Source organism: Vicia villosa, linkage group LG3 (assembly GCF_029867415.1).
Source record: "Vicia villosa cultivar HV-30 ecotype Madison, WI linkage group LG3, Vvil1.0, whole genome shotgun sequence".
Taxonomy (NCBI): Eukaryota; Viridiplantae; Streptophyta; class Magnoliopsida; order Fabales; family Fabaceae; genus Vicia; species Vicia villosa.
In genome coordinates, this window is record NC_081182.1 from 11,511,968 (window position 1) to 11,538,137 (window position 26,170).

Sequence of the window (26,170 nt, forward strand, 5' to 3'; positions counted from 1 at the left end):
ACTTTAATGTATGGTTTATCAACATTCTTTATCAAATATATTTGACTTTATTAATGAATAACAAATATATATGATTTATTGTGGAATTGATTTATAAATGACTCATAACATACGATTTACTTTAAAAAATGTCAAATTTCTTCTAATTTATTGTCTAAGAGTATAAAATATTATCATGAAGTCCGAAACTTTTTTCCTATTGGTACGGAAACAGTGTAAACAAGCTTAATCCGGAGATCAAAATCCATACTTTCTTCTGGCAAAAATGAAATGTCACTCTGATGAAATGATACACTGATGAAATGATTTGATGTATAATATGCGCGTCCAAATTTTGTGCTTTTCGGATTTCTATTTGGTGTGTAATCACTAATATGAGTGTCACTGTCACTACAAAGTCATTATCATATTATCATATGCTATTGGAATCTGTAGTAATTGCAAATGCAGCGGTAGTAAAGAATAAATGAGATGGGGTTGGAGTTGTTCGATCTTCGTGTTTTCAATGATTTGGGTCTATTCATCTCAACATATCCTACTACAGGATCCTTTCCAAGATCAGCCTCCAATCATCTAAGCACAAAATCTATAGTTAAGATGATTTCAGGATTGACTCTTATCCTTGAGAACAAGGTTGTTTATAAGAGGGTGGCATTATAGGACACCTAGACACTTAGCATATTCTAAAAGGCTGTAGAATAAGTGAAATAAGAGTTCGATAGGATATTCCCTGATTTTAGGAAATTTCTGGGATAAAAGAGAGAAGTATGATGAGTAACGCATTCAGAAATATTGTTTGACTTTGTTAGGAGAGTTACTCTCTGGTTTATGAGCAATTCAGCTCTGGTTTAGGTGTTCTTGAAACTCTAGTTTAGTTTTCTATTTCCTCCACCATTGTAAAAGCTTTATACTCAACCATTTGCCATTAATAATACAGTTCTGTTACCTGTATATTCTGGTTTCCGTGAATTCTGGTTTCCGTGAATTCTGGTTTCTATCCCTATAACTGTCGATAACTATTTTAAGAGGAATATTAAGTAAACGTGTAAAACAACATCAATACTATATTTTATAAGGTTATTTGGATTTTTTTTTCCTTCATCTTTGGATGCATGTAAAGACTAATTTGATTACACAGCTTAGAGAATGAATAGTAGGACTCCTATTTTAAAAGGAAGAGAAAAAATTGTCTATTAAAATCCTGCTTCCTTTGAAGGGAAACATTAAGAACAATAATACTGCATCTAAATTTAGTCCTTATTGCAAACATAAATAACTGGACGGTAAACCATGTACATCTGGGCTACATTCAACTGAACACCTTCAGAGTGATGAATTCAAACCTCGTAGATTAACGGAGCCAGAAAGAACGGTCCTTTTTCTCTCTTTCACTAATGTCCTATAAATAACCCTACACAATTTTAAAAATTCAACTTTTAATATGAATCTGAATTTCCTGTGCTTTCGAACAGGACAGCAAGAAACATTAGGTATGTTAGAAAACTTTAGGCAACAAAGGGTTTAGTAGAAAGTAATATTCTTATGAGTGTATCAAACAATGAACCTACCTCGAGCCTTCGAGCCACATCTCGGTAACGAGAGTCTCACCAGGGTAGACATGTAAGAGAAAACGGCCAGTTATGCTTTTTATCCTGTCGGAATCTCCTTTGCATATACTTTTGATGATTGCCCTAACAGCAAATCCTAATGTGCATAACCCATGCAATATTGGCTTCGAGAATCTTTGGCAATTGATTATAAACATTAGATTAGTCGTACAATGCAAATCCATATAATAAAAAACAATCCCAAAAACAATAGTCACAAACTGGTGGTTCTATATCTTAAAATGCCAAATTACCATTGTGTCTATGTATTTAATTTGTATGACCAATCCTCTTTACTTCAAACAAAGACCTCATGGCTTATAGGGAAAATTCTCATTCACTCAATTCAACAAGCACTCCAGTAATTCAAATGAAGAAAATGGATTTACAATCTAATTGAAGTTTCAAGTATTGAATAATATGACGGCATTAAGAAGACAGGATGAAAGTACTAACCCTGCAACCTTTGCAAACTGGGGATCTGAATGCAGAGGATTGTAATCACCGGATAGCCTGTAGAGCAATGCCTGCAAAACAGAAGAGACATTCAGAATCTGTACAGAAATCTAAAACGAAGCATATCAAAAAATTTCAGCCAAATTTATGCCTAAAAGATATAATAATGTACATAAACATTAGACTATCAACTAAACCAAAGTTGTAAAGCATTTGAGATAATGCAAAGACACAAAATTTCAGGTAATAGGTATGATTTCATGAAACAAATTTGTTACAGAGAGGGTCATAGAGCAAAGCCAAATGCAAGGGACTCTATATCCCATGTAATAGGCATGATTTCATCTCTTAGATCAAAATTTGTTGCAAAGAGAGCAGTAGACCCAAAGGCAAGGAAATGGGGGAATGAAAAAAAAAATGTTGCGAATGAACAAGGCAGCTTATTTTAAACATAATTAAATAGCTGTAACATACCTGAGATGGATGCGTACGATCTTCAAGCACTGAAAAAGGTTTACTTTCAGGAATTTTTACAGCTGAGGTCTGGTTTGAAGGGTAATTTGAGTAGGAAAATGGTTTAGATGACTTCGAAAAGCCACCAGCACCACGTAGATAGACTGTTGATCTGCAAGAAACTTACTATTGGAGTGTGAGTGTAACAAAACATTAAAAGGAATGTTTTTGGTGTTACCTGTTCATGCATAATAAATCGCCAGATTCTTTCTCATAACTTTTTGTTTCAATCTCCAATATTGCTGCTTTGCCTGAAATTTAAGCAACATCACATCTTTAAGAATAGAATAAGAAGATAAGAAGAAAAAGGAATTAAAAAATTGACACGTATATGAGATATATATATTTTAAAGATGTTAAAGTGAAACTGTACAACAAACGCATGCACAACAGATCATTAAGTAAAAACTGTTTTAGCAATTCAACCTTTGTCATGCAATCCAGCGAGACTGACTTTATTTTGTATCTGTAACAATAAAATATATGAGCCTTTATATGAAGATTAAGAGAAGATGATTAGGTACTATCCTGATAACTATTTTGAATATCATAATTGTAAAGGTCGGGTGTGGAATGGGGAGATATTTTGGGGTTGAAGAAATCCGTGCTCAAAAAGATTTGATGCAAATTAGATAGATATTAAATTTAGGGGACGTGCTAACTTGTGCTCTAAGAGCACATGTTAAGAATTCCACAAATAGTAATTATGTCTTGAAAAGCAATTTTTAATTTTTTAAGAAATAAAATGTACAATTTAATACAAAGTTCCTATCTTTAGTACACCAACAAGTGCCCTAAAGCACATATTAGCATTTCCATAAATTTAATTACACAAAATTTGATATTTATCACTACTTGCATCATACCATTTTACCCTCACTATTTTAATTAAAAACAAATATCAACAGCCCATTCTTCTCAAGTAAATATGGTTTTATTTCTCATTATAAGTCATTAGAATGTAAATGTGATGTAGTGAAGAAAAGGCAACTATTTCACGTATGCACAAAAAGTAAATTTTCTTATGAATTTCATTTGAAATTTTGTATATTGAGCTAAAATTGGAACAAGAAATCATTAGTTAACAATTCAATTCAAGTGTCCAGTATGCCAAATACTAATGAGAAACCTTACATGACAGCTGGAAGGAAATGGTTTGTACAGCTCAATGTATTGTTGTCCATGCAGCAGAAGGCGTGGATCATACCTGTCATACAAAAAGTTCCACTTGGGATTAAACATCAGAATAGACAGAAAAGAAAGATCAACAATACAATATGACAGAAAATGGAAAATGGAACTTGGGCATTACACATTCATCCATAAATTAAATACACGAAGTACAAGCACAAACATATGGAGAATAGTGAGCAGCACTCACTGCAAGCCCGGGAGATCAAAACCATTGGGCAATGATTCCATTGTAAGTAAAGCAGCAAATGTAGGCAAGACCTAAAGAGCAGAAAATGATGCATAAGTCACAGATATTTACCCACAATTGTGTATAAAAAAAGGCCTGCCTAAACAGAAATGGATTATAGCAATATTTTGTCATAAGTTAAGGTTGAACATGACTAAGTTACATTACGCATTCATCAAGAATACCTTAAAAGAAGCAAAACCCTAACAAACGTCTGACCATTAAAGAAACTAGACATGCATTTTATGTTACATGAGAATAAATGTATTAAAGTAATCATTTTACTAATCACAGTTTGAAAACAAACAATACCTTGATAGCCTTCTGACCATCTTCATGGTAAACATATTTAAGCTCGTCTTCATCGACAGCATCCGAAGCACATGCCCCTATGCCTAAGGCATAAAGTGCTGCATCTCTGTTGAGCATGAAATTCAAACACAATTACTCATACATTTTCTTTTCCCTGAAGCTCATTTCAATAACCATTTTTCTTTATCATTTGAAAGTTTGAGTTAACGAAGGCCTTACCTTTCTGTATAAGAGTAGGTACTCTGCAGTCCATTCCATGGGAGCATAACAAAAACATAAGTTCAGAATTCAATTATTTAATTTAGACTCTGTGTGGCTAAACAGTTTAATTTGGCGCATATGCTTTATAAGTGCTTATGTACAAGTTATTTATATATAATAGGTTAAAATAAAGCTATGAAGCACATACATCTTAAAGAGTAGGCGTGTCGCATTGTCTGACACTTGTATGACACTCATACACTATGTGTCGAAATAATCAGACAAGTGCCGAAAAAGTCAGAGAAATGTCTCTCAAATATAGATTTCTTTCTTTGTTTCGACACTCTTTGAATCAGTGTCGGACATCCGTATCACACTCATACACCACGTGTCGTACAATTCAGACAAATTTTAAAAAAAAATAGTTTTCAACATACTTAATATATCTTTTGGACATGTACAACACTAAGTGGGTCGGCTACATGGATCAACTTTCGTTACAATGTTTTATCAAGGACCATGCTTCTATCTTTTGAGCATGTATTGAAACAATATTATCAACAAAAATTAAAGATATTATTTTGATTAGAATATTTTTGTAACTATTTAATAATAGATAGATAGATGAAACCTAAAATACTACTGTATATGTAGTGTTGTCAAGTGTCTTATGTTTTTGATATTATTGGTGTCAGAGGGTCCATGTCGTGTCCCTGTGACTGTGTCGGAGTCCGAACTCCATACAAATAAAGTCAAAATGTTTTCAATTTCATATAAAATCATAAGCTATTTTCATAAGCTAAACAATCTTACAAGTGGTTATGCCATTGATAAAATCCAAAAAGCCAATTCAAAACACAAAGGCAAAGGCACCGCTATTTTAAGCGATTCTGTTGTTTTTTACTATTGTTTTGAGTACGACATTTCTACAAACACTTTGTGTACAAAAAATCTAAAAACAAGATAAGAGAAAAGCGAATTGAATAAGAATAAGGAAAAAGAGAGCAATACATCAGGGAACTTATGAGAAATTGCGAGTGAAGGATCGAACTCCGATTGAACCGCCATGAAACCTGGAAGATTGATCCAGCAAATCGAACACAGAACAGAGTCAAATCAATAAGGGTTGTGTTGTGATTGCGAGAAAATAAAGATGGAAGGTTGTTGTTGCGTGTTTTATTTGCTTACCCTTGCAGAGAAAATTAAGATTAAAGCTTCTCCCGGTTCTGGAAATGAACACAAAAAAGTTTATCTTATTTTTGTTTTTATGTTATAATTAATTTTTATATATATAAAAAAAAATCTTGATGATATAGTAATAAAATATATTTTTAATGATGTAATGATAAAATATTACGGTCTTGTTTAATGAGAAAGTGATAGTTACTATGCACTTTTGAATATGATCGTCATACATTGTACTTGGACATTGTCCAAAAATAAGGTAATGTTATTGCTTATTTTGTCAGTAAAACATTTAGTATTTTCTGTAAAAAAAAAAAAACATTTACCAGTATTTATTATGGGGAAATAGATAAAATTAAATTGTAAGTAATTAAAAATTATACTAAAATAATAAAATTTAGTAAAAAAATTAGTATTTTCTGTAAAAAAAAAAACATTTACCAGTATTTATTATGGGGAAATAGATAAAATTAAATTGTAAGTAATTAAAAATTATACTAAAATAATAAAATTTAGTAAAAAAATTGCGCCTACGCACGTTGGATTATTACAAGGAGGAAACATTTACATTGAATCATCTAAAAGTTAAAAGACTCACCAAAACAAATTAGAGAAACAACACATATTCACCCAAAATCATAAGGTGCAGCGCCGGCCTAAGGACCAAGCTACCCAAGTTAGGGCTTTAGGCCTCAAAAGTTTGGACTTAAAAAAGGCTTCAAATTCTTTTCATTTAATTATAAAAATATATAATGACACTTGAGTTACATATATTATTGTAATTGAGTTGCTAAAATATAGGCCTCTTTTTTATTATTGTAGTTGAATTGGTAAAATATAGGTCTCTTCTCCTTTTGTTCTTGAGTTCAACTCTTAGCGACCACAAAATTAATATTTTAAAATATATTTTAAAGGTCTCACTTTAAAATTTGCTTTAGGCCAATATTTTAAAGGTCTCACTTTAAAATTTGTTTTAGGCCTCTAAACAGGTTGGGCCGGCCCTGATAAAGTGATAGGTGTATGGATCATCTCAATTATAAAGTGTTCAACTTCCACTTTTTCAATTAATGTTGGACTTAGAACTCATACTTGCTTCTCAACACAACTCACATTTGTTTCTCAACAATCTTTTTCTTTAAGTGTGAGTTCATACACTGTGTTCATGCTCAAGCGAAAACTGCTATGCTCCTCCTCAAACACAAGTTCTTCAGCCACATGATTGTACCGTCGTTGTGAGACATTTTAATTGTATCATAAGAATTGCAACGAGACATGTCGCATACCGCCTGACCACCATGTTAAAAGGACTTTCCACTCAAGAAGTCAATTCTTTACTAGAACCAGACTCTAGTATCACTGTTGTTAGGGTTGTTCATGGTTCGGTTCTGTCAAAAAACTGAACCGAACCATTATATAAAGGTATCCGAACCGTACCGAACCGTTTTAATTTTTTTTAACCGAACTAAACCAAAAGTTTTGGTTTGGCATAACGGTTCGAAATTTCGAACCGTACCAAACCACTAGAAAACAAATTTTCTAAACCGAACCATTTGCTAAAGAACTGAAGCGTTATACTTAATTTTGAATTTTTTTAATAAAAAATTTACTTAAATTTATTTTTAACATTTTTTAAATAGTGCAGAATATATATATTTGGAGAAAAGGTACTTAATTAACTTTAATTTCATTTCAATAATATGATGATGATCTTGAAGAAAGAAAGAAATGGAACATAACCACATAATGAAAAAAGTAATACTAATTAACAATTTCAATAACATATACTCTATACTTTTTTTATCACGCAGAGTTATAATAATTCTTCCAAACTCAGCGTGAATGTTCGTATGCATATACTCTGCAGTGGCATTCATATTGTGTTGTTTCTTAACAATTTTGATAATTATGGGTTTGATGATTTGGAATCTTCACCAATTTGGTGGTTTAGGGTTCTTCCCCAATTTGAGGATTTAAGATTCTTCACCATTTTTCAGTTGTTCTTCAAAGTTTCCATGGTTATTAGAAGTTAAAATTTTGGAACTAAAGTTTTAACGGTTCGGTTCGGAATTAAATTCAAAGTGGTTAATTGTTTATCGGTTCGGTTCTAGAACCATTAATAAAATATAAGTTCAGTTCATTAACCATTAATAATGGTTCAGTTGATTTAACTTCAGTTCGACAGTACGGTTCGGTTCGGCGGTTTTTTTGAACAACCCTAACTGTTGTTGAGAAAATAACAAATAAACAAATACCTAAACAAGCGGAAGAAAAAGAAGTAAAAGATTCAAAATAAAAATTAAAACTCACAAGAAAGGAGTTTTATCTGAGCCTCGTTGAGGGAGGACTTGTCTAAGCCAAAGTGATAATTTTTTTCGAATACAAGATTCAATTCATGATCTTCGAGTAAATCTTAGAATTCTTCAATCTTTAATTAGGCATGAATCTCTGATTTTTCCAGGCCATAACACAATATCATCAAATTTTGTAGTGGAGTCTCTTTAATTTGATTTTGCAAAAATGTATTTTATTTTTCAAAATTTTGAACATAATAAAATTTATTTGGGAGTCCGACTTTAGAAAATTATTATTTTTTAAATATTTTTTATTTAAGAGTTTTTAAAATTATAAAACTAAAATAGATTTTAGTAGTTTTGTGTTTTAGTTTTTAATTTTCAAAATTAAAAGAGGAAAAAAAACAAGAAAAAATAGTATACTTTTTACTAGTGGCAAATTTGTAATATTTTGCAATTTTAAAATAATTATTAAAAGTTGGATTATCAAAAAAATATTATATTTATATTTTCAAAAAACAAATTATCACTTTCACCTTACACTTTCAACACAATTTTCAAAAACATTTTCATATTCTACATGACTAAGGTTCTTGATCGTTGTTGTAAGTATTTGCACAAATAAAGAGAAATATTGATTAATTGATGGTCGTCAACAAGAAGAAATGAAGCACTTTGGTTGCAAACCCAGAAAGGCCGGTCTTGGTATTTCGAGATAGCAAAAAGGTTAGGGATCTCTAATGAGATTTTTCTTATTGTCATAACATCCGCAATCTCCAACATTGACGTTTCCATGATATTGATTGATGGCAGTAGCTTTTGTGACATTATGTACTCGCATCTCTTCGAGAAGATGAGATTGAGAAGGAAAAAATGTTTCTCTTAAGGAATTTTACTATTGTCTTGCCATCAACTTTGGGTGTTGCAATTGATTCAATCCATTTGGATACATAGTTTAACGCCACTAAAATATAAGTATTGGAGTATGAGAGAGAAAATTGTCTTATAAAATTGATTCCCCAATAATAAAATACTTCTACCTCGAGCGTGTTTTGTAGCGGAATTTCATTTCTTTTTGAAATCCCTTCGGGCCTTTGACAACTTTCTATGTTCATGTGAATCTTTAAACAGAGAGGGCCAATAATAGTATCATTGGATAATTTTAGTTGCATTTATTTCTTTACTACAATGTCCTCTATACGGTGAATTATGACAATCCCATAATATACTTTAAACTTCTTCTTTAGTTACACGTCTTCTCAACAACTGGCATTCCCCTATTTTGAAGAGATATGAATCGTCCCAGACATATTGAGTGGCATCTATTAGAATTTATTTCTTTTATTCCAATTGAGATATGACCAGATCACTCCAACAACCTTGTAATTTGCAATATCTGCAAACTGTGGTCTCTCTTGTACCATGAATAATTTTTCATTGGGAAATACTCCCACCTCATTTTATTGTTTAGTCACCTCTTCATTTACCAGTCTAGATAGATGGTCAACTACGATATTTTCTGATCCCTTTTTTGTCTCTAATTTTTACTTCAAACTTTTGAAGTAAGAGCATCCATTTTATTAATCTTGGTTTAGAATTAGGTTTTTCATTAATTATTTTATAGTTGCATGATCAGTGTATATAATGATCTTGGAACTAATAAAATAAGACCTAAAATTTTCTAATGCATATATTATCGCAGGCAATTCTTTTTCAATAGTAGCATAATTGAATTGAGTGTCATTCAATTTTTACCTTGCATAATGTATAGCATAGAAAACTCTAGTATGTATTTGTCATGGTACTTCACCTATTGCATAATCACTAGTATCATACATTAGTTCAAATTCTAATGTCCAATCTGGTGGAGTGATTATGGGAGCAATTACTATTTTTTTCTTTCAAATTATTAAAAGCAAGTAAACAAGATTCATAAAATTGAAAGGACTTGTTTTTGTTAAGCAAGTTGCTTAAAGATTGTACAATTTTTTATAAATCCTTTATGAATCTCCTATAGGATCCAGATGACCAAGGAATGTTTTAATTCCTTCGAAATTTGTTGTGGAGGTAGCAACTCGATCACTTCTACTTTAGCTTTGTCAACTTCTATTCCCCTGGATGAAATCTTATGTCCAAGAACAATACCTCCAGTCGCCACAAAGTGTCATTTTTCTCAATTTAGAACCAAATTGGTCTTGATACATCTTTTCAATATAATATACAGGTTGTTTAGGCATGTATCAAATGATGTACCAAATTCAAAGAAGTCGTCCACGAAGACTTATATGCTTTTCTCGATTAAATCTTAGAAGATTGCCCGCATAATAAAAAGGAAAGAAGGGACAGGGTTGGAGGTCATGATCGCCTCCTATGCATCTATTAAACAGTCATTTATGATTTTGGATCCTCTCCTTCATTTTTCTCTCATTCTCTTTCCTAACTATCTTCTCTCTCTAAATTTCATTATCTCTCTTAATTTTATTTTTTAGTTAAGAAGGAGAAAGTGAAATTAAGAGAGGGATAAAGAATTAAGTGAAGAAATGGGAAAAAATAAAGAAAATTATTCATATATATCACTCATAACTAATCAATATTATGATTCAACTTTTTTTTAAATCTTAAAGCATGCAAAATGGATACCACAATCAATCTATATCTTAAATATTAATTGTAAACTATGGATAATAATAATCCATAGTATATATTGTGTTTAATGTAGCCAAAAATGGATGGATTAAGAAAAAATGCGATAAAATAAAAAGCTCAAGCTCTCGTATTGTCATTGTTTCATTTTTCTTCTTCTAAACTAGTAACAAACCCGTGCATAGGCACGAGTTCTGGTTTGTTACGCGCAATTGCTTACATAATATATTTATTTTAAATAGAAAGTTAAAAAATTAAAAAAATATTTAAATCAATAATATTTTTCTTGCATATAAATATATTTAGATCAATAATAGATGTTTTCCCGTAAATCATTTTTTGATAAAAAATATTTGATCATAAATATTATTTCTTGGATATAAAAATATTTAGATTAATAATAGATTTTTTTCCGCATAAAAATATTATTTTTGTTTAGGTACCATTTACAAAAATATTTGAATCAATAGTAAATTTTCATATAAAAAATATTTAGATCAGTAATAGATTTTTTTCCGTATACCATTTTTTAATCAAAAATATTTGGATCATAAAAACCATCATATAAAAAATATTTAGATCAGTAATAGATTTTTTTCCGTATACCATTTTTTCTAGTATACAAATATTATTTTTGTTCAGGTATCATTTACAAAAATATTTGGATCAATTGTAAATTGTTGTATATAAAAATATTTAGATCAATAATAGTTTTTTTCACGTATACCTTTTTTTAATAAAAAAATTTTGGGTCATAAATACCATTTTTTATATATAAAAATATTAAATTATTAATAAATTTTTCCCATATACAAATATTATTTATGTTTAGAATCGTTTACATAAAAATATTTAGATCAATAATAATTTTTTTCCCATATACCTTTTTTGAATAAATTTTTTTGGATCATAAATACCATTTTTCGAATGTAAAAATATTTATATCAATAATAGATTTTTTCCCGTACACAAATATTATTTTTGTTTAGGTATCATTTACAAAAATATCTGAATGAATAGAATTTGACTATAAATAATAGTAGTATGTTACAATTGAATAAGTAATACACTTTTTTCCTTAGATATAAATATTTTTTCTATTTACATTGATAACATATATTTGGGAAATGACATCAATAACAAATAATTTTTCTAATATTTAATTGTGTAAACATTATTTTAATTGTATAAACTTCATTAATGACATATATTAATATAATAATATTTTGAATCATATAAATTAAAGTTAATGATAAGTGACACACATTTTTGTATTTTATCCAATAACACACATTTTCAAGTATATTTTTAAATTCATTTTAATTGAAATAATTTTTTTAAAATTAAAATTATTATTATTTTCTTAAAAAATATTGTATCTTAAAATAAAAATTATTTCAAATTATATTTCTTCATTATTAATATTCAATTACTAAAGTTAATTTTTAAGTGTAAATTAACAATCTTTTAAAATGATCATAATCTTTTTATAAAAAAATAATTTATTGGAATATTTTAATTAATAATTTATTAGAAATAATAATAATAATAAAGTAATAAAAAGTGAAAAAGTGAAAAGTGAAAATTAAAAAATGAGTTGGAAATTAAAAAGTGAGTTGAAAAAAATCAACAAAAGATATTTTTTGCTCTTAAATTATTAATTTAGACTAAGATAATAAAAAAATATTTTTGTGATTTTCAGAACAACAAATTTTTTTTATATTATAGATATATGTTAGGCCAAAAGATAGCAAACTCTCTTTATAAATTTGTGAGGAATTTTCCCAACTCCCCTCAAAATTATACATGATACACCCACAACACAAGTGATGTAATATGACAAATATACCCTTTTAATAAAAAAAGTTAAATTGTTATAAATTTTTAAATCTTTAAATTGTTTTACTTTTATTACTTGGAGAGTTTGTTGTGGATTTTACCAAAATTTCTATAGGAAATACTTCACCTACAAATTTTTCAACGAATTTTGGAATAAATGTTGTTTATGTATTTTTACCAGATTTTCAAAAATTGATATAGAATGTTATGCATTTTTACCGTATTTAATAATATGAGGTTAAAGGTAGTGCACTGACAGTGTAAAAAAGTTTTACACTCTCAGCCAATAGAAACAAATCGTTTTGCCATGTCATATAAACTTTTTAAAAATTAAAGTCTGATTTATCCTGATTCATGGTTGTGATTGGTTGACAGTGTAAAACTTATTTACACTGTCAGTGCATCACCCATTTTCTCTAATAATATATATAGTAGAAGTGTCATCAATTTAAAAAAAAATATACTTATATTAGGCAATTTTTTGATTTTTACCTGTTGGATTTGTTGTGGATAGTATTATTATTTCTGCAAAAAATACATTATTTTTTTATCGGATTTTCAAAAAATCAGTATCTAAGTTTATACATTTTTACCATATTTTTTATTAAAAAAATTGGTGAAACACATACTAGATTTAAAAAAAAAAAAAATTGGTGTTTGGCATTTTTTATAATTTCATAATTATTCAATTTTTTATATGCAAATGGTAGAAAAAATTTCCCAACAAATACATACCTGCGACTTTTTCTGTCAATTTTTTAATAGATGAATTTTAAGCAATTTTTAAAATACCGATACCTTTTTCTATACATTTTTAGCACATTTTTTTTTAAAAAAAAAAAACTAGAAAAGACATACCAATTTCTTATTATCACTATTTAATTTTTCTTATTTGAGTATAAAATTTATAAAAGATTTTTAGAAAGGTAAAAAATTATAGATGTATTTTTGATATTAAATTATGAGAGAATGTCAAATATAACTTTAGAAGTGTGTAGATTTTTTCAAACTAAGAGACTTGCTAGGCATATTATGTTTTGGTAACAGTGATTTTAACAGGCGTAAAAATTGCTCGTATAAATTAAAGGTATAAAATTTATAACGATAAGAAATATTTATGACTTATTGATTAAAAAATGGTGATAAATAAGGTAAACTACGACTTATATGCATCAGAATACCATTGTTTGTTTTTCTTTGATGTTTCCTCATAAATCTTTAGAACGTGTGTACCCTGCCATATCCTTTTTTTTAAATATTTTTTATTATTAAATTGTCCATCTTATACAAACATACATAATTTGTGTACTGGAAAATTCACTATAATTAACTAAACGCACCATGATAGATAAGGGATCATAATTAATTATTGTATGTTTATATATATTGAGTCATAAATTAATTAATTAAACAAAAAAATATGCATAATATATATATATATATATATATATATATATATATATATATATATAAATTTTTTTCCACAAATAGTTTAGTTTAAATAAAATTAAAATGTTTTTAGAATAATTGATCCCTGTAACTAAATGGAAGAAGAAAGATTTAAAATGCATCATTTGAAAAGGAGACAACTGTGACTCGCATCGGACTATAAGCCAATAGAGGGGAGATCACACTCCCTCGAATCACATCATCTTCATCACCCCAGGGATCTGATAAGGTAATTTGTAATACTCCTAAACACTCCATTCTCGACATCGGGATAATTGTGCCATGAATTGACAGAAGATCAAACATTCCTAAAACAGATACAAATCTCCTATTAGGTTGTTGAAGCGTGACATCAGCCACCACTCCTGTTCCACTGAGGATGCGGATGGATCTCCCACGACTTCGAGCAAATTCAAATAGAATGCTTAGTAGATCGACTCCAGCATCAATCTCAATTATGTGAGGAGTGAGTCCAATTGGCATGTTGCAACAGTCAACAAACGAAGGACGATGCTTGATGACTATTTTGTGGTGGTAGTAGTACCTTATGTTTAGAAGAACAATTGCAATAAATAGGTGAAACTCTTGGGATGAAAAACAACGTCGCCACAGGTGAAGTTCTTGGAATGAAAAACAACGTCGCAATAAATTACGTTGACCAAGGATACAATTTGTTTTATTTTATATATATATATATATATATATATATATATATATATATATATATATATATATATATATATATATATATATATATATATATATATATATATATATATATATATATATATATATATATATATATATACCATCCACAGATTCACTAACTCCAAAACCACTATCATTACTTCTCTTTTCATTACATTTACTTACTCTTTTTGACAATTATAACAATCCATCATCTCAAATAAATCAATTATATATATTATATATATAGAGATTTTTATAATGAGAGATGAGAGAAACAAATATCAACCATAGAATTAAGGGTTAAATATGTTTTTTGGTCTCTATAAATATCTCAAAATTTGTTTTTGGTCCATACAAAAAAAAATGACATGTTTTAGTCCCTGCAGTTAAACCAATTTATATTTTATTCAACGGTGACTTTTTTATATGAATATGCGATAAAGAGTTAACGAATGTGTCATGTTACTAAGTATGACACCTTAGTGTCATTTGATCTTGATACACACACACACACACACACACACACACACATATATATATATATATATATATATATATATATATATATATATATATATATATATATATATATATTCAACTACCCTAATGCCTCGTTGTAGTCTTTAAAAATATTTAAAATCTCTAAAATACCCTTCTTGTTGCCTTGGCAAAAAGTGATGATATCATCCGCATAAAGAATAAGATATGGGAGCCACGTTCCCCTTATAGCCCGCATGGGCTTGATGATTCCTTGGTGCGCCGCTTTGGTTAAAGCGCGACTAAGAATATCTTTTGTAGTTTAAAATTGTTGGGAAAATAACAAACATAGAGAAAAAATCAGAACAAAATAAACAACACAAGATATTTACGTGGAAACTCTAAAAACGGAGAAAAATCACGGCCGTTATCAATAGGGAACCAGATAATAACATTATTGGAGTTTGGAGTTTGAAAGGAAACCAAACTTTTCTGAGAAATGTCGAAAGGTATGACACATATGTAGCATGAAACCAAAGGCCACAAAGCAATAAGTAGCTAAACATGATAAACCAGCCCAACCACCATAGGAGATGTTGAAAAATCCAAACATAGCAGTAGAGCAAGAATGCACTCCATGGACTCAAGTCAAAGGAAATGGGAAAAAAATTAAAGCAAGTGTCAAATGCTAATAGCAACAGAAGGTATAAGGTAGAAGTATAATGTCGGAATGACTTTGAATCACTTAGGAATTGGAACGATCCTATAGTGGTCATTGACAAAGGTGCATGATAGTTATTAAAGTTATGGACCTTTTGTATTACCTTCGCTTATGGGCTTTACCTTGTATATTAGGCCACACTCCAATCTTGTATATATATGGCCCATTGCTTGTAACTCTACACATGGAATAATATTGTTTTCATTCAGTTTGCATTTCAAATTTCTGTTTACCGCCAAATGGCTTTCTTCTTCATCACCAATGCTATTGCAATATGGTATCAGTGAACAAACCCTAAATTCCCAAATTCATCTTCCGCATTCATCATCATTTTTCTTTCGTTTTCTCTTCATACTTCATCATGTCGTCTTCTTCTTCTGATGAAGAAAGACCTAAACTTACCGATCCTACACCAAAATCTGATGACCCAAGTCTCAATCCAAGAAATCCATATTACCTGTATCCTGGAGAAAACTCAGGTGCCACCATTGTTGCTCCTCCGTTGGATGACAACAATTATCATAATTGGAGCAAATCTATGCGGCGCGCGTTAACCTCCAAGAACAAAATCTCATTCATCAATGGTGCTCTTCCTAGACCTTCTTCAGCAAACCCTGATTTCGAGCTTTGGGATCGCGCCAACAACATGGTTCTTTCCTGGATTAACTGCACTCTCTCCCCACATATTGCACAAAGCACCATCTGTTTCGATTCTGCATTCGATCTCTGGAAAGATCTCAAAGAAAGATTCACGAAAGGTAATCATTTTTTGTTTCTCCGATCTTTTACGTGATTTACATTCAATTCAACAAGGGGATCGATCTCTTTCCACATACTTTACCGATCTAAAGATTCTTTGGGATGAACTCGAGGCTCTACGTCCCATCCCATCCTGTTCATGTCAAACACCCTGCACATGTGACTTAGCTAAGGCTGTGCGAAGCTACAAGCACATGGAGTATGTGACTTGCTTTATGAAAGGTCTCAATGAAACCTATCATAACATTCACACTCAAATACTGCTTCTTGATCCTCTTCCCAATATAAGCAAGGTCTATTCTTTGATAGCATAGCAACAAACACCTTCATCATCTCTTACTTCCACCAATCCCACTATTCTTGCTACCAGTTCCAACCCCAAACCCAAAGGCAAACCATATTCCAAAACCCCTATGTTATGCACTAACTGTAGCAAAACAAACCATACCATTGGACGGGTGACCCAGCATCATAATCTCTACATATTGGAAAAATTACCCATACAACATGCTCAATGTAACTACACTAGTCAAAAGGATCCTTTGAATTGTAACTACCCTTTATGGCACCATAGACTAGGCCACCCTTCTTTTGATGTGATACACTCTATGTCTAAACAATTTCCTATTATCAAAAGTTATAAAATCTCTGATTGTTCTACTTGTCATCTAGCTAAACAAACAAAATTACCTTTTCCTACAAGTACCTCCACTACTTCTAAATGTTTTGAACTTGTTCATATGGATATATGTTGACCAATTTCCCATCCTTCTATGGATGGTTACCAATATTTTCTGACTGTTGTTGATGATTATTCTAGATATACATGGACTCTTCTCATGCATACCAAGGCTGAAACTAGATTGCATATTAGAAATTTCATAACATATTGTCAAAATCAATTTTCATGTACTATTAAAACTATAAGAAGTGATAATGGTACTGAGTTTATCATTCCCTCATACTATGCATCTCTAGGCATTATTCATCAAAGAAGTTGTGTGGAAACACCACAACAAAACTCCACAGTAGAAAGAAAACATAGACACCTTCTTAATGTCACTAGATCTCTTTTATTTCATGCTAATTTGCCTAAGTGTTTTTGGTCTTTTGCCTTATGTCATGCAACATACTTAATTAATAGACTGTGTAGTCCTATCTTACAGCATACAACCCCCTTTCAATTGCTCAAACTGATCCTTCATATACAGATCTTAAGACTTTTGGTTGTTTGGTCTATGCCTCTTCTCTTACCAGAAATAGGCACAAACTTGACCCTAGAGCCATCAAATGCTTGTTCCTAGGATTTCCTATAGGAGTTAAAGGATACCTCTTGTTTGATTTACATAACAGATCCACCTTTATCTCAAGAAATTGTTCCTTCAATGAGGATGTTTTCCCTTACACACCTCACTCTAATCCTTCTTCTACCACTCCCTCACCCCTTGACACTCACACTTCTACTATCCCTTTTCTCTTTGACCACATCTCTCATCAACCTTTATTAACCCCTGACCCTCCCCCCACACATCCTTCTGGTCATGCTTCTCCTGTACCTAACAATTCACCCAATATCACTCATGAAAACACTTCAGAAATCCTTCTCCCCACTAATTCTGATGATACCCTTGAACAGCGTATCCCTATCAATCTTGCCCCTCAGCCTGAACTGCCTAAAACCATAACTTCTAACAGAATTAGGTCTGCACCAGCTCATTTAAAATATTTTGATTGCAATGTTGTTTACTCTTCCACTTTATATGACATATCTAAATACATGTCATATTCTACTCTATCCCCTGCATTTTACTCTTATATATCTGCTATTACTACATCCTGTACACCTACAAATTATAAGCAAGCCATCCAACATCCACAATGGATTAAGGCTATGAATGATGAGATCTCAACTTTGACAGCCAACAATATTTGGCAACTCACTACTCTTCCATAAGGTAAGAAAGCTATTGGGTGCAAATGGGTTTACAAGACAAAATTTCACTCAAATGGCACTATAGAAAGACACAAGGAAAGGTTAGTAGCACAAGGCTTCAACCAAGTCCAAGGTATAGATTTATTTGAAACTTTTTCCCCTGTTGCTAAACTAACCACTGTAAGACTCATCCTCTATCTTGCATCTTCATTAAATTTACACTTGTTTCAACTTGATGTTCATAATGCTTTTCTACATGGTAATTTAGATGAGGAAGTCTATATGTCTCTCCCTAAAGGCATGACTCCCTCTTATCCAAATCAAGTATGTAAGCTACTCAAATCTATCTATGGCCTTAAGCAATCTAGTAGGCAATGGTTTGAGAAGCTTTCAACTGTTTTACTATGTAACAATTACACTCAATGCACTTCTGACCATTCCTTATTTATACATACTTCAAAAAAGTTTTATACTTTCATTCTCATTTATGTTGATGACATCTTAATTGCAGGCAATAACTTAGATATCATCAATTCCACTAAACATACATTGCAACAACACTTTCACATCAAAGACTTGGGACACATGAAGTATTTCTTGGGACTTGAGCTGGCTCCCAATACTGAAGGCATCAATATCTGCCAGAGAAAGTACACTCTGGATCTGATGGACACTGCTGGATTGCTAAGCTGTAAGCCCTCATCCACACCTATGGCTCGTGACACAAGACTCACCTCCACAGATGGCTCTCCATTACAAGATCCAAAGCCTTACAGGCGCTTGGTTGGTCAATTGATTTATCTACTCAACACAAGACCAGATATTTCATATGTTGTACAACAATTAAGTCAACACATGAACTCCTCAACCGACCTCCATTACTCTGCTGCTCTGCGTGTTCTTCGTTACCTTAAAGCCTCTCCCGCCCAAGGTCTTTTCTTTCCCAGCAAATCCATCATTCTACTCAAAGCTTTTTCAGACTCAGATTGGGCAACTTGTCCTGAAACACGAAAATCTGTCACCGGATACTGCATTTACCTTGGTGATTCTCTCATTTCTTAGAAATCCAAGAAACAACCTATTGTCTCCCAAAGCTCCACTGAAGTGGAGTACCGTTCTATGGCCTCAACAGTTTGTGAATTACAATGGCTACACAACCTTCTAACTGAGTTACACATATCTTTCCTCAAACCAGCTATCCTCTACTGTGACAATGCATCCGCAATTCATATAGCCAACAACTCTTCCTTCCACGAACGTACTAAACACATCGATCTAGATTGCCACTTTGTCCGAGAAAAGTTACAACAAAAATTGTTTCGTCTCCTTCCTGTTTCTTTCACCCAACAACTAGCTGATATTTTTACTAAACCTTTAGATCTTAAGTTGTTTTCAAACAACATTTCTAAAACTTGACTTATACTCCATATACCCCAAGTTTAAGGGGGAGTATTAGAGTTATGGGCCTTTTGTATTACCTTCGCTTATGGACTTTACCTTGTATATTGGGCCACACTTCAATCTTGTATATATATATGGGCCATTGCTTGTAACTCTACACATGGAATAATATTGTTTTCATTCAGTTTACATTTCAAATTTCTGTTTACCGCCAAATGGCTTTCTTCTTCATCACCAATGCTATTGCAATAATAGTGTCTTAGAATGTGAGGGGTTAAATAACTCAGGTAAATGCAGAGAGATAAGCTCCTGTCTCAACCAAATGAATACAGACTTGGTTATCTTAGTGGAAACTAGAGCTAAACAATCCAATGTTGTTTCCGCAAGGAGGAAATCAGGTTAAAGATGGTCTTTTATGGACAATCATTCTAAACATAATAATGGTAGAATTTGGCTTTTATGGGATGATTAAAAAATAAAGGTGACTTGTCTTTTAAACACTGAAGAATTCATTCATTATAGTATTTATGATCTCAAGGGGGATCTGAAAGTGTGGTGCACTATTGTGTATGCTTTCAATACCCTTGAGCAGAGGAAAAAATTATGGAAAGACAGAGAGAAAATCCATCAAAATACAATGGTTCCTGATGGGTGATCTCAATAATGTGCTCTAAGCTCTGAATAGGAATGGTGGTAATTGTATAAATGAAGTTGAATTTAAAGACTTTGCTAGCATGATGAAAAATTATGAGCTCTTTGAGAAGGACAATTATGGTGATCATTTTACAAGGTTAAACAAACAAATCAGTGGTACTATTTATTCCAAAGTCGACCGAGTTACTGGAAGTATGGATCGACATCAGCAAAATTTGGAAACCACTTTGACTGTTATGGAGCCAACTGTATCTGACCATGCCCTTCTTTGTTTTCTAGGACAAGAGCATAGAAAAAGTAACAGAAAACACTTCAAATTTCAAAATGCAGTAACAGATACTGAAGGTTTCTATGATGCAGTTAGGACAAAGAATGCTGTATTTTTATATGGAAGGCTGAGCCTATTATTGTAAGAGAAAACATTGTCATTGAAAAACTTATGGTTGATTGGGCATACCATGATAAGAAAAAATGCAGTAAATTCTCTCAATTTCATTTTTCAATACTTTCTATCAAAAAAATAAATGTTACATTGGTACTTTTGCGATTCAATTAACAATTAAGAAAATCAAAATCAAATCATGATATCAAAATCAAATCATAATAGAGTATGACGATGGGATCCCATGTCAATCTACATTTAATACATCAATGAATCACCTTCTCAGCTAAGTGCAAAATACCAGAACTTCTGCAATCCGTGTAACCTTACTTTATAACAATCATAGTAATAAAATTCTAGATAATACAAAGGGAACTTAAATAGTACTATTCTTCTTTTTTGGCTTGGAAAGAATGTGACCTCGAGCTGAGGTCATTTAGACTCGAACATGTTCATGATTCGACCGGAGCACAACATATATATTTGAAACACTCAACAATAAAATTACAAGTAGATAAGTTAACTACTTTTCATGATTCTAAAGCTGGAATGCCTTCAAAGGGGTCGTGTGTGTCGCCCACTTGCCCTGCCACAGAGACGTGCATTCTTTGGAATAGGAAACTCGTCTCTGATTGAGGTTGATGCCGTGTAAACGCGCAAATAAAACTGTTGACCAAGGTACTGTCGCGCCCAAAACTCAGTCCTCAAGTTCCACATTCCAACGTTGTCGAGAGCAATATAAATAGCAGTCCATGAGTAAGGATATACCTTGACAAAATCCAAAATCAAATAATGTATCAGTCAGAAATAATCGGCATCAGTAACTAACAAACTGAATGTGTAACCTCTAAGTCATAAATAGTAATTCTACTCTCAATTCTCACCTGAGTGGTGCAACGCGCGACTGCGTCTCGGAGATTGTAATTGTGTCTGCTAGAAGTTGTCCACTGTCCTCCATCCATACTACAGATAAACAAGTGTTCGATTTTAGAAATTCCAGACACAAATTATCAAGAAAGAGTAGCCATCAAAGAAAGAAACATAAGTATAAACATGAGGAGAAGTTAAATGTGTGGTGTACTCACCCAACCACAAAGAAAGAGTAGCCATCAAGATGATAGCTCTGAACGATGTTCTCGTTGTTTTGGAAGACAATCTCAACAAAAGATCTGTAATCAGCTTGCAAAACAGATGTATCGAGGTAAATGCCACCACCAGTGGGCCTGTCGGATATGCTTCCAACACGAAAAACGCCGGAAATTTTGAAGTAGTCAGCGAGCTTAAGAGGAGTGTCTGGTGAAACATAAGATACACTGTTGATTGCATATCTTTGCTTGCCGTTAACTTGACCAGGAGAACTAGACAGAATGATTGTCTTGGTCGTGTTTATGAGACCGTAATGGTAGGATCCTTGTGGATTTGGCCTTGGTCCACTTGCTGTAAGGTTAGTCCTGAAAATGTGGATTGTAGCTTGAGTCACAAGAATCACTTCACACACTTTAAATGAAATACTATCTTAGTCAAACGATTTTTCCTTAACCGGAGCTCATTAACCGTTAGCGATACTTAATTATCGTTCAAAGTGGCTTAAACAAAGTACCTGATTGATCGAGCCTGGTTCAAAGACCAGTCAACTTGGATCGTCGGTCCACCAGGAGGTGGGCCTGATACCGGTCCTGCAGAGTTACTATAGCGAAGTACGGCGGTAGTGGTGAGGATCTTCGGCGAGAATCTTGTGGAAGCCACAATGTAATAGTCTTGAGAAGGTTGATCAGCTGTAACTAGCACTGAATAAGATTGTCCGACATGAACATCAAGTGAGGAGTATGTAGTTTGAAGAGTGTGTGTCCCTTCAACTTCTACCAACTTCATTTTGTGATTCTGAATTCTGAAGTTAAGGGAATGTTGTAGTCCCACATTTGATATTCTAAGCCTGTAAGTTTTTCCTGTTGAGTACAAATCATAGGACATTCAAACAAAATTATTATGATTTTGTTTAATTAAATATTTATGTAGCTTATATAAAAAATAATAATTACATACCTTGTTCGACGTTGAAAGATAATCCGTTAGGGCCACGACCATTGATGAGGATTCCATCCGGTATAGGAAGCTTCTTTCCATTATCAAGATGGGCTTTCAGAGTCTGCATATTATCCATACAAAGTTTACTTTGAGGAAATAAATTCCATATAGTTATCAATTATCTACCCAAATGGGAGAATTCCATATAGTTATCAATTATCTACCCAAATGGGAGAATTGAAGTTGAATTACATAATTATTGTATGGATTTCTATAGAATATGTTCTTCATCTGGTTTAAATACCGAAATTGAAAGTTTATTTGATAAGATTAGAAAACTTATTAGTCAAAATTTAGTACTATGAATTTCTAATCAATAAAAAGTCCAAGTGCTTGATTGACTTATGTAAACATATACTAACTATAATTCACAGCTTAATTGGATATCCTACGTTCGAATTCAGCTATGAGAATGTAATATTTCTCAAAAGAGAGTTTTTCCACTCATTGTGATCATTCCCGACTCAAGACAATTGTCACGTACATGACCGTCTTCGGGGACGTGCAAAGCGGACTATTGCACAGTGTCCAAAATTTGACAAATTTAGATTGTCACTACATGGCCGTCTTTGAGGACGTGCAAATCAGACTACCGGCAGGGTCCAAATTTTGAGAAATTTAGGTTGCTACGTACATGACCGACTTCGAGGACGTGTAAAGTGGACTACCATGAAGGGCCCAAAATTTGACATGCTTAAGCTGTGACAAAGACCTCATAAAATATTTTTTCAAGGTAAACCAAGGTAAAATATAGTCCTTATTTGATTTGTCACACTTTAAATTCAAATTAGAGAGTATTACACATTCAGATAGTTAGGGGTTATTACCAAGTTATTTAAGTAGTTGAAAAACAAATGCAGCTGTATTTAGGTTAATAGTAGGAGTAATAAATATGAATGGTTATACAGCGTGAAAAAGTGTTAGTCCCGCTGTATTGCATTGAAATTTGAAATGAATGAAGACACTGTCTCATCAGTGATCACCGCTTGCCAATTTCCCTATCACAGAGGTAATACTAATTCAATAGAATAAGATTATTGTATCCATTTGTGGCACACAACTCAATAAAATATGAAAAAGACAAGTTAATTTTATTTCAATTAACTTAAATAACAAAATTAAAAGAGTTTGTTACCGTATGGTTGGACTTGTACCAATCACCAATAAGCACAGTGTAATCCCCAGCCGGGTCAGGAAAAGGAACTGGAATTCTTGGCCTACTCAGTATCCTAATACCTCCAAAACCACCAGCTGCTTTATGAAATGCAAGAGATGGAAAATAGTAAAAACTTCCAATTTGATCTTTCACTTGAAGTATGTAAGTGAAGTTCTTCCCAGGCGGAATTGGACATGTTGTTCCAAATACACCGTCCTCAAATGAATTCCTTCTCTGCTGGATCCCATTCCTGCACCACAAACAAACAATCATTAATTAATAAAGTGTTATATTTCTTTAATTTTAATTAATACTTTTAATTTTTTTTTTTTAAATTAATCTAGTTTTCACCTAATAATTTAAAATTTTCTAGTGCACGTGATTTGGAAGAAACCGAGATGGAGTAGGTGGTAAGTTATAATGGATTCCAGCAAGCAACAGCCAAGGAAATAGTAAAAGTACTAAATGGATGGGCCATACTATGATTGTAGCGTCTTAGTTCCGATTAAGACACCTCAGTTGTTAGTTGTACAAAGACATTTTACTATAGAGGCCGACATTTGATTGTAGAAGCACATATTTAAACTCGCAACATTTTATTTATTTATCATAGTGAAATTACGGTCGATAGACTATTATTAGAAAAGAAAAATTTTAATCTCTTTAATTCGATTTAGTTTGCTACATTTATTACTCCGACAATATGCTGTATTGGTTGCTTTCTTGCTACTCCATAATTATTGCTTCTAACAAACATCGTAACTGAATTCCATTAAGGATGTGTCGTTAACACAAACCATAATCATAATCATGTGCTTTTACCTTTTTAGAAAATAAAAAATAAAATAAATTTTCATATATACAGCAAAAAAAAAAAAAAGTGTGCCAGATCTGGATCGGTGTCCAGTGACCACACATTTGAAACGGCACATGGGAAACTTCACTGTTGCTACTTTTCAAAATAGACAATTGTTTTTTGAATGCAACCGACATCACCATCAAACATACCCTTAACTCTGTCAACATTAATTAATCACATATTATATGTTTTGAGCTCTTAATTAGTGCTAGTTTTAGTAATAATTAATTAAAAAATTGGGAGATTAAGAGGAAGGATTTGTACCAGGAGAGGAGAAAGGGTTCGTCTAAACTGTTGAAGACATTGATAATGAGGTTGTCGTTTGTAACAGAATGAATGTCTGGACCAGGGAATTGTCCATTGATCAATATACCCTGTTGAAAAAAACATCATAAAATTACAAATATATACATAAAACTTAATCTTATGAAACTGATATTATTGAATATAGGAAGAAAATAAAAGTATGAAAAAGTGGATTAAGTTATGAGACAGGAGACACACTCTTTGGCGAACTCCGAGAGGGTAAATGTCACCGTAAGTAACATTCCAGTTGAAGAATTTATATGGATCTTCAGCTGAAGTAATGTGGAAGAAAGAAAAAGCAACACATAGAAGAAGTGTTGCTGCTATCTCTAAGTTGAGCTTCATTTTTTGGGACTCTTTTGTTTCTCTATGAGGAAATGTTAACACTAAATACTAAATGTGGTAATTGGAGAGAGAAAGAGAGAGGTGGGGAAGGGAATGGGTGAGAAATGATTAGGGAGGTGCGGTGGGAGAAAAAGGTTAAAATAAAAGAGAGGGAAAATTGAAGGGAATTTTGTTTTGGAAGGAATAATAATGTTTTGGTTATAAGAAAAAGGGTTGAAATGAAATGGGGTGTCGGTGGTGGGAGTATATGATAATGGTACTTTTGTATTCCACATGGTTTTTCCATTTGGTGGTAAGTGGGGGGAAGTGTTTTTGTTTTTTTTTTGCTACGGGCGAAGCACGGTGATATGCTCACACACATGTGACTTATTGTTTCAAATGACTTAACAAATGTCTCCAAGGCCACTTCTTAGTGGATTTATTGTTATTCTATTGATATTGCTACTACTTTTTTTAACAACCAAATGAATCTAACCTCGCTTGAAT

The 26,170-nt window shown here is 32.1% G+C and overlaps 3 protein-coding genes across 3 annotated transcripts; all 3 read right to left on the minus strand.

Moving 5' to 3' along the window:
• Positions 1 to 1,046: 1,046 nt before the first annotated feature.
• Positions 1,047 to 5,765, minus strand: LOC131660301 (enoyl-CoA hydratase 2, peroxisomal-like). The gene is made up of 12 exons (XM_058929518.1): positions 5,698 to 5,765; positions 5,521 to 5,582; positions 4,528 to 4,550; positions 4,309 to 4,414; positions 3,958 to 4,028; positions 3,711 to 3,783; positions 3,003 to 3,042; positions 2,755 to 2,827; positions 2,538 to 2,688; positions 2,064 to 2,134; positions 1,569 to 1,742; positions 1,047 to 1,411 (listed from the first exon to the last, which is right to left on the minus strand). Exons 2-12 carry the CDS (start codon positions 5,575 to 5,577, stop codon positions 1,324 to 1,326), a joined length of 927 nt encoding a protein of 308 aa, XP_058785501.1. The 5' UTR covers positions 5,578 to 5,582; positions 5,698 to 5,765; the 3' UTR covers positions 1,047 to 1,323.
• Positions 5,766 to 14,027: 8,262 nt separating this feature from the next.
• LOC131657541 (AT-hook motif nuclear-localized protein 27-like) lies at positions 14,028 to 14,399 on the minus strand. The gene has a single exon (XM_058926926.1). The coding sequence runs from the start codon at positions 14,397 to 14,399 to the stop codon at positions 14,028 to 14,030; it is 372 nt and encodes a 123-aa protein (XP_058782909.1).
• Positions 14,400 to 21,103: 6,704 nt separating this feature from the next.
• LOC131660302 (L-ascorbate oxidase homolog) lies at positions 21,104 to 25,885 on the minus strand. Its single transcript, XM_058929519.1, has 8 exons — positions 25,538 to 25,885; positions 25,298 to 25,407; positions 24,154 to 24,424; positions 22,977 to 23,079; positions 22,534 to 22,879; positions 22,019 to 22,384; positions 21,818 to 21,896; positions 21,104 to 21,701 (listed from the first exon to the last, which is right to left on the minus strand). The coding sequence occupies exons 1-8, from the start codon at positions 25,682 to 25,684 to the stop codon at positions 21,489 to 21,491; spliced, it is 1,635 nt and encodes a 544-aa protein (XP_058785502.1). The 5' UTR covers positions 25,685 to 25,885; the 3' UTR covers positions 21,104 to 21,488.
• Between the last annotated feature and the right edge of the window lie 285 nt (positions 25,886 to 26,170).

Bases quoted from the DNA above. Each gene is read 5' to 3' on its own strand.
- LOC131660301 (XM_058929518.1), bottom strand. From the start codon at position 5,577: ATGGCGGTTCAATCGGAGTTCGATCCTTCACTCGCAATTTCTCATAAG. The intron at 4,551-5,520 runs GTATTGCTCTCT...AATGGACTGCAG, and splicing joins TTTCTCATAAGTTCCCTGAT to AGTACCTACTCTTATACAGA. The intron at 3,043-3,710 runs GTAAGGTTTCTC...TTATTGTTACAG, and splicing joins CATTTCCTTCCAGCTGTCAT to ATACAAAATAAAGTCAGTCT.
- LOC131657541 (XM_058926926.1), bottom strand. From the start codon at position 14,399: ATGCCAATTGGACTCACTCCTCACATAATTGAGATTGATGCTGGAGTC.
- LOC131660302 (XM_058929519.1), bottom strand. From the start codon at position 25,684: ATGAAGCTCAACTTAGAGATAGCAGCAACACTTCTTCTATGTGTTGCT. The intron at 22,385-22,533 runs GTACTTTGTTTA...CCACATTTTCAG, and splicing joins AACCAGGCTCGATCAATCAG to GACTAACCTTACAGCAAGTG. The intron at 21,897-22,018 runs GTGAGTACACCA...GTTTATCTGTAG, and splicing joins TACTCTTTCTTTGTGGTTGG to TATGGATGGAGGACAGTGGA.